Source organism: Microtus oregoni, unplaced genomic scaffold (genome assembly GCF_018167655.1).
Source record: "Microtus oregoni isolate MIOR12 unplaced genomic scaffold, Mior012 000022F_ref0000154, whole genome shotgun sequence".
Classification (NCBI taxonomy): Eukaryota; Metazoa; Chordata; class Mammalia; order Rodentia; family Cricetidae; genus Microtus; species Microtus oregoni.
In genome coordinates this window covers 17,269,707-17,282,034 of record NW_024543081.1, presented here as the reverse complement: position 1 = coordinate 17,282,034, position 12,328 = coordinate 17,269,707, and the positions used below count along the sequence as shown (strand labels likewise).

Genomic DNA, 12,328 nt, shown 5'->3' with positions numbered 1-12,328 from the left:
GTGGCCTGGTTCCCGCACGCGCTCAGGGAGCCCCTTCCGCAGGGCGCCTTCGGCCGCACGCCGCTCTACCGGGCAGCCTTTGGGGGCCACCTGGAAGCCGTGGAGGTGCTTCTGAAGCTCGGAGCAGACCCCCGGGTGTACGCCGATGATGGGAGCACTCCGGAGCAGGTGTGGCCCTGGCATGCACTTCCCTACTCCAAAGGTTTCCGATGTGGTGGCACACATCTGTAATACCAGGACTGGGCAAGAACATTGACCCTGTCTCATAAGGAATAGATGTGTGTATATATGTGAATACACACCACACACACACACACACACACACACACATTCCTTACGAGACAGGGTCATACTCTCTCTCTCTAGATAGATACATAGATATAGATATATAGATAGATAGATATAGATAGATATGACTATATATCTCATAAGGAATATGTGTGTGTGTGTGTGTGTGTGTGTGTGTGTGTGTGTGTATCGATCGATAGGATACAGGGATTCCTAGGTTTTGTATTTGGTTCCATCCCACCAACCAAACACCTGCGAGTTTCTGAACAGTGATTGGTTGTTGTCTGCCAGGGGACGCCTTCTGTGTGGTTGTCCTAGCTCCTTCAGCGCTCTGGCCACCAAAGGATACAGCTGCTGTGGTCGATTAGGCTCTCTGGCCTTGGAGGTTGGCAAGGTATCACAGGTGCTCTCAGTCTATTCCTGTTTCTTCCCCCTTGGTGGAACTGCCTCCCATCAGGAGGGAGTGCTGTCTTCCTCATGCTGACCTCTGGAACATGTGAGTCCAGGAGGTCGCTGATGAGGCTCACTCAGCAATGGGGGAACTCTGAGAAACCAGCTTAGGAAGTGCCTCTACCTGCTATTTGTTTGTATACACACACACACACACACACACACACACACACACACGTTGACCAGGAACAATCCTGATCCTTCTGCCTTAGCCACTACAGTTCTGGGGTTACAGGTGCTGGGTACCACACCTGACCTTACCTTTATTTCCTTTGAGTCACCTGAATTTAAAGTTAGTTACCCTATATCTCACCTCTAAAGCTGACGGTGCTGCCAGAAATGGTGGTATGGGTGTCAGGCCTTTTGGCAAGCACTTGCTTCTGTGCCCCTTGAAGGGATATCAGATTCTTTGCCCAGCCTGGGACCCCAGCTTCAGGCGCCGCTTCCTGGGGACACTTCTCTGGGCTTAGCCTAAGCTCCTGGGCTAGCAGGTAAAGTTACAGTATAGCTGGAGTCTGGGAGCTCAGAGTGCCCAAGAGCCGGTGCCTGGAGGCCATAGAGGGCCGGAGGACTGTGGGCACCGCTGTGGGGCTGGTAATTGGGGAGCTGTGGTGACAGGGAGGTGTCTGAATCTTAGCTGTCAGGAAGAGCACTCATCTCAACCCCAGGTACTAGAGCCACTGACAGCCCACAAGCCAAGAAATGAGTTCTGCCCTGAGTCTCACACCAGACACAATTATAACTCAGCAGATCTGAGTTCCAGCATTAACAGGGAACCTCTAGGCCTTAGACAGGGAAATAGCTCTGGGCCCTAGGACGTGTTGGAGAATTCTGAGCACACTGAGAAGCCAAAAGAAAGAAAAGCTGGCCTTCACCAAGACGAAAGCATAGTAACCTGGCAGGGGCGACACCATGATCACAAAGGCATTCTCAGGGTGAGGCTTTCCTATGTACTCCAGCTGTCCCGACCTGCGATGTGCCCAAGTGTGGGAAACCCGATGGCATAATCAGTGGTTGGGGACTGCATTCGCACTCTCCCCTGAGGACAAAGAGAAAGAAGAAAGGAAAGAAGGGAAGGGAAGTTTCCCTTCATAGGTCTCTGACAGGAAGCAATGGCCAGCAATGGGAGAGACTGGTCACAAATCATATACCTGACCAAGGACACCTCCCTGGGGAATATAAGCAAATTCCATCTCAACGACAAGCAAACATGCCGTCCAGCCATGACAGACAGGGAGAGGAGTGTCCCGGAAGAGGACATGGTGACTGCAGAGCCGCACAGAACAAGGGTGTCCCATGTCAGCATTCGCTGTGACAGCTGAAGTGGTGGAAGGCAAGGCCGAAGGCAAGGCTGGAGTCTCCTGCCGTGCAGCCAACATGAACACGGGCTCCTCCCTCTACGGACCCCAAAGATCTAAACACACTATGCTCCTCAGCAGTTATGTTTGGGCGTTTAGCCCGGCAGAGTGAGCCTGTGCTCACATAATAATGTCTACTGAAGCTTGCATGGTAATAGCCCCAAACTGGACACAGTCCAGATACAGATGTCCTTTCATGGTGAAAGCTGGTGTGGCCACAGTCTAGACCCCCTTTCAGCCACAGAGGATGAGGTAGAGACTGGCAGCAACTCCCACTCTCAAGGGAACTGTGAGAAAAAGCCCTTCCTGCAGTGCTAAGCAGACAATTCCATCTCAAACTGGCAAAATGATAAAGTGGAAGACAGATAGGTGGTTTTTACAGGAAGGAAAAGAGGAGGAGTGGACGTGGTGAGGGGGGAGGACAGCGGCACTCTAAGGTTGTGGGTACGGAAACTTGTTTGGTTTTCTTTTCTTTTTTTTTCTTTTTTTCTTTTTTTTTTTTTTGAGACAGGGTTTCTCTGTGTAGACTTGGCCATCCTGGAACTCACTCTGTAGACCAGGCTGTCCTTAAACTCACAGAGATCCACTTGCCTCTGCCTCCTGAGTGCTAGGGTTAAAGGTGTGCGCCACCACCGCCCGGCTCATCAGCTTGTTCTGTTTGCTGCACGCAGGCCTCAGTTACCTGCAGTGACCTGCCACATGCCGTACGCTTTGTCTTCCTTTCAGCTAGCTCAGTCTCTACCCTGCCACTTCATGAACTTATTAAACCACGGATCTGCTCACGTGACACCCAGTAGCTGACCACGTCATCCTCTTGTGCTCACTTGGTTTCCGTTGGTTATGGCTCTTCCACCCACACAGGTCAACCCGCACAGGTTCGTAAGCTGTTCCCACTCACCAGAAGTTCACAGCCCGGCTCTGTGGGACTAGAGATTAACATCACGTTCCTCACCAAAATCTTGGCACATAGTTCTCAATAACTATTCTTTCAGATAAGCACCCGTGGTTTATTTAAGATCTGAATTTGCTGGCTCGCCCAGATGACTGCCCACATGTGCAAGTGTTTACCTGATCATCATCCCCTCTCTCCCCTCGCATCCACTTCTCTAGCTGCTCTGGGAATTTATACATCTTGGACCTTATTCTATAAAATACCAATCATAAACTGGCCATCAAATGACTCCTAGTTGTGTGTGTGCCTCTGTGGTTCACGGGAAGAAAGGCCCAGCAGAAGCAATGTAAGGAATGCCATTTGCCAGAGCCCCACCCTCTCTGCCCATGGAACTATGTGGTGGATTTTATAGGGGATACTTTTCTTGTTTGTCCTGTCCTGCCATTTATTCCACATTTAAAGCACCGTTCATCCATCCATCCACTCTCTCACCCCTCAGTTGCCTGTCTATCCATTTCTAGACCTAAACTTCTAGACACTGCAGCTTAGCCTCGCTGTTGGCATCTTCTGCACTAGAGTCTGTGTGGCATTGTTCTTCCGGCGTCATCTCTGTGTCTGTGAGATTCAGTCTTTTGCTCAGACCTAAAGTTTATCTGCTTTCACTAGTATAGCGAACTCCATTATGTGAATTTCCCATGACTGCGTTCCAAATGTGGCTGCAGTGTGCTGGGTGTGCCCTTGCCATTTCTCCTGTGTGTGCCCACACGCGTTCGTGGCTGTAGCAGCCTGTTCCCTCCTGCCAGCAGCGCCCTGCAGTCCCATTGCTCAGTTCAGTCCCGTGCTGTGATCACTGTAGGTTTTGAAGACTTGTGATAGATGTCATTGTTGTGCTAGCTGCTTTCCTGTTGCTGTTATGAAACACCATGACCAAAAGCAACTTAAAGAAGATAAGTTCATTTGGCATATGATTCTAGGGATAGAGTCCAGCTTGGGAAGGCATGTCATGGCAGGGGGAGCAGGAAACTGGCTGATGGCATTTTCATCTGCACACACGGGAAGGAGTGAGAAAGAATAGGAAGTGGGATGAGACTATAAGCCCTCAAAGCCCATCCCCAGTGATATACTTCCTCCAGCCAGGCTCAGCCTCCTTAGAGGTACCATAACCTCCACAAACAGTGCCATCAACTACAGCCCGAGTGTTCAAATACATGATCCCACAGGGGACAACCCTCCTTCAAACCAACACTACACCCTTTCCCCCAGAGGCTCTTGGCCATCTCACGATGCAAAATGCATTTATTCCAACTTCAAAAGTCTCTATAGTATTCCAGAGTCCCAGCATCATTCGAAAGTCCCAAATCTCCTGCTGTGCGGACCTGGTGCATCTCTGTGAAGTGGCAGCTGGGGAGACTCCCATGCTCACCATGACCAATGAGAAACCCAAGGAAGGAGTCAAGACTGACAACAATGAGCGTATTGATGCATTCTGCTCAGGGGCAGGGTGGCTGCATGGTGCAGCTTTAAAGGAAGAAGCAGGCACTGCTCAGTGAATTAATGAAAGCCCACTGTGAACAACAGAGTTCACCAATAAGGCAGATTGGGTTCCAGTTCAATGGACAAACAGTGAAACAGACACACCTGCATAGCTGGAAGTAGAAGACGAAGATCCGATGGATGTGTTCCGGCAGCAGACAGGAGATGTCTACCAAAAAGGAAGGTGGCTACTTCATCCCAGAATTTTGTTATAAACCAAGAAATATTCTCCATTAGCAAGCTGCAGTTTGGTTCCCGCACACCCTGACCACCACTCTGTACTCTTCTCTGCTCTTTGGTTTCCCTGTCCCTATTCCTTTCTTGAACATAAAGTCCCTGGTGTATTGCACCGGTACGCTGCCGTGTTCCCTTTCGGGACATCAGATGGAAAAGGGCTGGGAAGGTAGTGGCTCTAGGAAAACGCCCCCACTAGTGGCACGCTCACTCAGCTCTTCTCCACACAGTCCAGGAAGTTATTGTGCTCTTGTTGTTTTAACAAAAGAACTCAACAACATAAACCCCTGCACCCCTTCTTCAGTTGGAAAATGGCAACGTTTTTTATTTATCACAAAACCAAGGGCAATTTGTAACCTTTCTTTATGTAGCTGTTACATGTAGGGTAACCTGCCTTTAAGTAGGGGAAAATTATTCTTGAACAAAGTGTTCCTGGATAGCTTCCCTTCAACTCAAGCGCCTTGTTAAAGAAGAAAAAAAAAGGAAAAAAGAAAAAGGAAAAAGAGAAAGAAGAAAAAAGAGAAAAGAAGAAAAGAAAAGAAAAAGAAAGAGAAAAAAGGAAAAGAAAAGAGAAAAAAGGAAAAAAGAAAAGAAAAAATAGAAGAAAAAAGAAAAGAAAGAAGGAAAAGAAAAGAAAAAGGAAAAGAAGAAAAAAGGAAAGAAAAAGAAGAAGAAAAGAGAAAAAAAGAAAAAAGAAAAGAAGTTCAAAATCTCTTGTGAGACTCAAGGCCATTTCTAAACATGATCGACTGTAAAATCAAAAAACTAATTACATGATTCCCTTATAAAATAGTAAGGACTATGCATTGCCATTCCAACATGGAGGAATGGGAGCTTAGTGAGGAAATACCAGACCAAAGCAAGACTGAAACCTAGTAGGAAAAGCCAAAGTCCCGTAGCTCTGTGTCTTCTTTCTGGGACTTTAATTTCGAGGGTTTGGCTGACTCCACCACCCTTGCTGGCTGCAGCGTATACCTCTCTTGGGCTGGTTCCGCTGCATAGGTGCAGTTCTCCTTCAGACATCTCATGCTCTGGCAGCTCCGACATCTCCAGGTCTCCGCTGCAACCCAGGCCTCAGCATCACAGTTTCATTCAGTGGACTCTCTCCGCTCCCTTGCAGGGACTTCAAGCGGGCATGCATTGCCGGGCCTCAGCAGCTCTCCACACATGGAGGAAGGGAAACGTGCTTAGCAAGTGCACACCTTGATGAGTGGCCATCACCAAACAGAAACGATGCCTAAAGGCAAAGTCAATGGACTGCGAGTCCAGAGGGAAGTCCCAGGGCTTGGCATAGTGGCATGCAGCTTTGATACTAGCACCCAGGAGGAGGAGGCAGGAGGATCTCTGTGAGTGTGAGGCCGGCCTGGTCTACCTAGTGAGCTCCAGGCCAGCCAGGACTACTCAGAGTCTCAAAATGTAAACAAGCAAAAAAGGGAGAAAATAAAAGACTGTGGGGGACAGGTCTTCGTGTCTGGCCGTAGAGGGCTTGAAGTGATCTCAGGAGCACTCCCTAAAAGGGGGGGGGGGGACTCTTGGAGACATCCTGTGTGTGAGAAAGTCCAACTTCAGCTGCTGGTAACTGTGAGAGCTAAAGGCGAGGGGTGTATGTGTAACTCTTAGATGAGAGACAGCTACAGATACCTGCTCCTCAGTGAGGGAATAATCAGAGCATCCAAGAGAGGAGCAGAAACTCACTTCAAAATGCTTCTTTAAAAGTACATCTTCTGGACTGATGAGTGGAGTCAGCGGGTAAGGTGCTCACCACTAAACCTGACACCATGAGTTCGATCCCCGAGATCCACATGGTGGGAGGAGAGAACCAGCTCTTAGAAGCTGCTCTCTGACCACACCCACCCATTCCCCCCAAGATAAAATAAACAAATGCGATACAGATACACTTGAAAAAAGATATCTAGGCCAGGTGCACGCCTGCCATCCCAGCACTTAGGAGGCTGAGGCAGGAGAATTGCCATGAGTTTGAGATCAGCCTGAGCTACATAGCAACTATCAGGTCAGCCAGACTTACAGAGCAAGGCTCTATATATTGAAAAAAAAAAAAGAGTCAAAATGGCCAATACGCATAAGACAGATTTCTCGCCAATATTAACAGGGAAACACAAGTTAAAATTATTACTACAACTAGTGTGATCTGAATGAGAATTGATTGTCCCCATGGGTCCATGATTTAACACTTGGTCCTCAGTTGGCATTGCTCAGTAGCTTAAAACAGAATGAGTTTGTGTTCAGTGTCCACTGCAAGGATCACATTAGCTTCGGAATTTTGTAGTCTTTTGGGAAGCCCCGTGAACAGAGTAGCCACTGTCTGAATATCACTTGCCTTGGTCCTAGAGGAGAGGCATCCAAAACATTCAGTGCAAACCACTGCTGTTTATTTAACAGACCTGGTCGTTTGGCACGAGTTGTCAGGAAGAATATTCTTTGACCTGTCTAGAAAATGGGATAGTGGATGTGCACAGCAGCCAGTACTACTAACTAGCAGTTTTGACCCCTTTCCTATGTACTTTTCTCAGTTGGTCCCGGGTGTTTTCTTCTGACATGCCTTCCATTTTACTAGTCTTCTCTCCAGCTGTCTGCTGTCAGTCATTAAATATTCATACTTTGTTGTTAATTTTGATTATTTTAACTTCTAGAAACTTCATTTGTTATATAATATAGATAAAGTCTTTCGGCACTTTACCAAATTCTTAATCCGGTCCTCATCACCTTGAATGTGTTGTTTCTGAGGTACTGAAGACTGAACCTAGGGCTTCATTCCGCTGAGTGAGTACTCTACCCCTGAGCTCCAGATCCCTGTGGCTATAACCCTGCCTATCCTGAACTCGCTTGCAGACCAGGCTAGCCTCAAACTTACAGACATTTCCCTGCCTCTGCCTCCCAAGTTCGGGGATGAAAGGTGTGCGCCTCTGCCATCGGGCCCTGTTTGTTTGCTTGCATTAAAATCTTACATATGTCACTGAGGGTTCAGCACTGCCTTGGCATATGCCAGGATACCAGCAGCCTGAAGCCACCCTGTCAGCTTCAGGGCTTTGAAACTCAGCTGAAGTCCTTGTGAGGACCCAATTCTGGGCCACCTTGTTCTATGGATACAATCCTTAGAACCTCCACCCAAAGCAAGAATTTAAGCTGGATGTAGTGGCGCATGCCTTTAATGCCAGCCCTGGGAGCAGAAGCAGGCAGATCTCTGTGAGTTAGAGGCCAGCCTGGTCTACACAGACAATACAGCCAGGGCTGCATGGAGAGATCTTGCTTCAAAGCAAAACAGGGCAAAAATAAGCACTTAAAATTATATATTTGTTGGGCAGTGGTGGCGCATGCCTTTAATTCCAGCACTTGGGAGGCAGAGGCAGGCAGATCTCTGTGAGTTCAAGGTCAGCCTGGTCTACGAGAGCTAGTTCCAGGAAATCTAGGACTGTTACACAGAGGAACCCTGTCTCGAAAAAAAAAAATTGTATATTCCAGGGTTGGGTGATGGACATTAGCTGACAAGGTTCTTGCGTAGCATGCATGGTACCCTGGGTTTCACCCCCAGTACCAGACATACCAAGCATGGGGACACATGCCTGCGATCCCAGCAGCACTCAGGAGATGGAAGCAGGAGGATGAGAAATTCATGGTTACCCATGGCTACAAAAGACTCTATCTCAGAAAAGGCCCTATATTGGGACTAGAGATATGGCCAAGCAGTTTGGAGTACTGACTGCTTTTCCAGAAGACCTGGGTTCAATTCCCAGCACCCACAACATGACTAACGGCCATTTGTAACTTCAGTTCCAGAGAATTTGAGTCCCTCTGCACTGTGCCTCTGCATATACCAGGCATACAAATGGAGTCCAGATAAACATGCAGGCAAAACACTCGTACACATAAAATTCAATTAAATTGCAAAGTCACCTATGCTCGGGGACCAACATTTTAGGGTAGGGGACAAAAAGACTGTGAGAGCCACAGGATCTGGAAGTTTGCTCTGAGATTGTGTCTCCTAGGAATGTCAGAAGACACACACCCATACAACCTCAACAACATGACTGCCCAACCATGAGCTGAACAGGGACAACAATAGCCATGCCAATGTGGACAAGGAAAAGCCCATGAGGCCTCAAACCTACCCTGGGAACTACAGGCAACTACGGAACGCTGAGAATGGAAGAACTAGTCTTTCCCAGGGAAGAGTAAACCAACTAGTCATCCAATACCAGATGGTCAGCCCTGAAAACACACATTTTAGTAACATACAGACTGAGCAGATTGATTTTAGGAATGTGTGTGTATATACATATGTATATATACACGTAACAACAGTCAGTGGGAAAAGAGGGCACGGATTTGAAAGACAGCAAGGAGGGGTGTATGGAAGGCTTTGGAGGGGAGAAATGATATAGTTACAACCTCAAAATGTTACATATTTATTCATAAATTCCTTCAGTTACCCATCCAACTGCCTATCCTTCTATGCATTTCTCTACACATTAATTCATCAGTGACTCTTTCCACGTGGCCGCCTTTGGTCTCTTATCTGCGCGTTCACGTCAGCACCTTCAGATGAACACCAATAGGTTCATTCATTGACTCACGCAGCCATTGGACTAACTGACAGAATGTGCCAGCCAACATCCTAGGCGCTTGGGGGAAGCTTCTTGAACAAAGGGCCGATGGATGGCCACTCCATGGTCTCAGTGCAGTGAGGAAGTGTGAGCAGTGGAGCAGGGTGAGGGGCCGTGTCTCTAGGGGACAAGGCGGGTAGCCGTGGTTTTAAGGCGTCCAGGGTGGATCTCTCCAAGGAAGTATCTGCCATGCAGGGGGGATTTGGAGGTGAGGGCATGGGTGCCCGATGTCCAAGGACAGAGCTGACCGAGGAGGATACTGGACGAAGGTAGCGGTGGCGTACCATCTCCAGGAGGACCAGTGCCATCTGATGTCACTCAGTCCCGAGGAAACTCAGAGCTGTGGGGGCAATGATGGCAAGGAAAGGCCCAGGCAGCCCTTGGCACTGTCTTGGCTGAGGCTTTCAGCAACTGGGTGCTGGTTTGTAGGCTATGAAAAGCAGGCAGCCTCTCATTTTCTAAAAGTAATCTTGGGCTCCATGTAAAGCAGCTGAATTATGAAAGCTTATGCATTGTCTCTGCTGGGTTCTCAGCTAATATGACATGAATGAGATGGGGCCAACAGATACATGGCGGCTGACTCCAAGCCATCAGCTTGAGAGGCTGGGCACGTGTACTTTGTATGGGCTAACCATGTCCTGACCCTTACAGAGACTCCCAGTCCTCCATGTAGACCCTTCTCCATCTTTCCTCCAGTATCTGTGGATGATGGCCAAGTCTGCCAGGCTCATCCCTGTTCTTACTGTAACCCATGAGCATCATCTCTGCTTTTCAGAGCCAGGCAAGGGAGCGATTACAAGTGTAGACCATCACACCCAAGTTTTTGTGGCTCTTAGGGGCTGTGTCTTAGAAGGGTAGATCTTCAGGTGGACAGGAGATGAAAGCGGCTCTAGACAGCTGTGTCTGTGCCTATAGTGTGGGTAGCCTAGAGGCCTTGGTAACTTTGCAAGGAACTTGATTGGTGGACAGATGGAGAGGGGCAAATGTGACCCTGGAGGCTCTGCCACTGGAGCTGGGTCTGCTTGGATGTGGATGGTGAGCCCAGGGGACCTATGGTCTTGGCTTGTGAGCTATCAGTTCTCAGCCATGGCACCCTCCTTGCTTTTCCAAACCCTCTAAGATGTGTGTGCCTCCTTCCTCAGAAGACACATGGCTTTAAGCACCAAATGCCCTGTCATTAGGTGGCCTCACTGGCCGCAGTGGCCAGCGTGCTGCAGTCGTGGGACCTGAGCCTCACAGAGGCTATGCTCCAGAACATGGAGGCTGAGCAGCAGCGCAGGGCCCAGGAGGCCCAGAAGCACAAGGAGGCTGAGGCCAACCGGTGCGCCGAGGGGGATGTGGGGGCTGCGGGAGAGGAAGGGGATGTGGAGCAAACACATGGACGACTTTGACCAGCCAGCTTCTTCCCACTGCAGTATCAACCTCAAGGTCCAGCAGCTGGCTAAGGAGCAGCAGAGGTGTCACAAGGAGGTGAGTTGTGAACCAGGCTGCCCTCCAGGAAGGAGGCCCTGGGGAGGGCCTGAGAGCTGGAGGTCGGGTGAGGGTGAGTTGCTGGGGTCTGCGAGCCTTGTCTGCCCACAGCTACAACAGGCCTACTGCGAGCTCAATCGGAGGATCATGGAGCATGATAAGTGTGAAAGGAAGTGCATGGGCAAGACTGAGCTCACGCTGCAGGTGGGGCTCCCATGCCCTGCGCCAGTCTGGGGGTTCCCCTTCCAAGGGATTTTCAGGCATCTCTGCCTTCCAAACCTAAGGTGTCACTTAGTAACAGTGGCCTCCTTGGGGTACGGGTAGAACCTGGAAGTCCTGGTAGGCATAGACTTCACCTCTTGTCTGGGCAGCCGACCCCTCCTCCACCCTCCTGCAGAGTAGGTAGTGACTCTGAGGTGATGGAAGAGCAATGGTCAATGTGGCCCCTTCTCTAGGCCATCAAGGACGCAGAAGCCCAAGTGGACAGGTTGCGGCAGGAGGCACAGAAGGCTGAGGAGACACTGGCCATGGCCAGGCTGGAGCTGCGGGAGCAGACCCAGGAGGGTGGGCAGGGCTGTGGTGGGGCAGCTGGGGACCTGGAGAGGGGATGCCAGGGAGGAGATTTAGCATTTCCCATGCTCCACAAACACCTCCACAGAGGAGGAGACGGCAGCACCTGGGCTAAAGTGCAAGGTCACGGAGCTCCATGACGTGCTGATGAAGGACGTAGGTGACCGGATCCGAGCTGATGGACGGTCAGTACCCGGGCTGGGTGTGGGTACAGGTCAGAAGTGCCCACAGGCTGCAGTGACCAGGTGGCTGCCTTCAGGTGGCCTCTTGTCATCGACCCTTCTGGCCAGGCAGCCACTTTCCTGAGATACCAGGACACCAACTATGTGGACACAGTAAACCCGGAGCACTTGAGACCCGAGTCAATTCGGCTGGCTCTGCTGGGGGCGCTCAGGTATGGCACGCAGGGCCCAGACAGCCCCACCCTGGGCCTCACCTGCCTCCTCACCAGACACACCTACAGGTACGGGAAGCCACTGGTGTTTGACCTGCGGGAAGTGAACCTGTTCCCAGCAGTGCAGCAGCAGCTGGATGCGGTGCAGCCTGGCCTGGCACAGGCCTTGTTGAGTCGTGGGCTGCTGGCACAGGAAGGTTATCTGTCCCTGCTGCGGCCCACTGATGGACCGGAGTATGACCCCTCCCAGTTCCAGGAGGCACGCCTAGAGCACTTCCGCCTCTTCTTTGTCACCAGAGTTCAGTGGCCACCAGCTGACCAGCTGCAGATCCTGCTCCCAGTACGCGTGCAGCTGTCCGGTGGAGGATTCTAGTCATACCCCAATAAAGCATGTCCCCCAGGCATTTCTGTGAGCAAGTCCACATCCCCAGGCAGTCTGGACCCAAGCGGGACAGTGGCTTTGGAATTCCACAGGAGAACAGGTGCCGGGGTAAGGGAGAGGGGCTTGGGAAGGCAG

At 50.2% G+C, this 12,328-nt stretch overlaps 1 protein-coding gene and 2 pseudogenes across 1 annotated transcript in view; all 3 read left to right on the top strand.

Annotated features, from left to right (window-relative positions):
* The window catches only part of Iqank1 (IQ motif and ankyrin repeat containing 1), a 33,437-nt gene extending 21,253 nt beyond the window's left edge, over window positions 1-12,184 (top strand). The window contains exons 6-13 of the mRNA XM_041672496.1: window positions 43-168; window positions 10,559-10,698; window positions 10,793-10,847; window positions 10,959-11,051; window positions 11,303-11,411; window positions 11,506-11,602; window positions 11,677-11,811; window positions 11,881-12,184. Coding sequence (XP_041528430.1) covers window positions 43-168; window positions 10,559-10,698; window positions 10,793-10,847; window positions 10,959-11,051; window positions 11,303-11,411; window positions 11,506-11,602; window positions 11,677-11,811; window positions 11,881-12,184 — 1,059 coding nt within the window. The remainder of the gene's footprint in view (window positions 1-42; window positions 169-10,558; window positions 10,699-10,792; window positions 10,848-10,958; window positions 11,052-11,302; window positions 11,412-11,505; window positions 11,603-11,676; window positions 11,812-11,880) is intronic.
* Window positions 1,626-1,780, top strand: LOC121461568 (annotated as a pseudogene).
* Window positions 4,413-4,736, top strand: LOC121461426 (annotated as a pseudogene).
* Window positions 12,185-12,328: the final 144 nt, after the last annotated feature.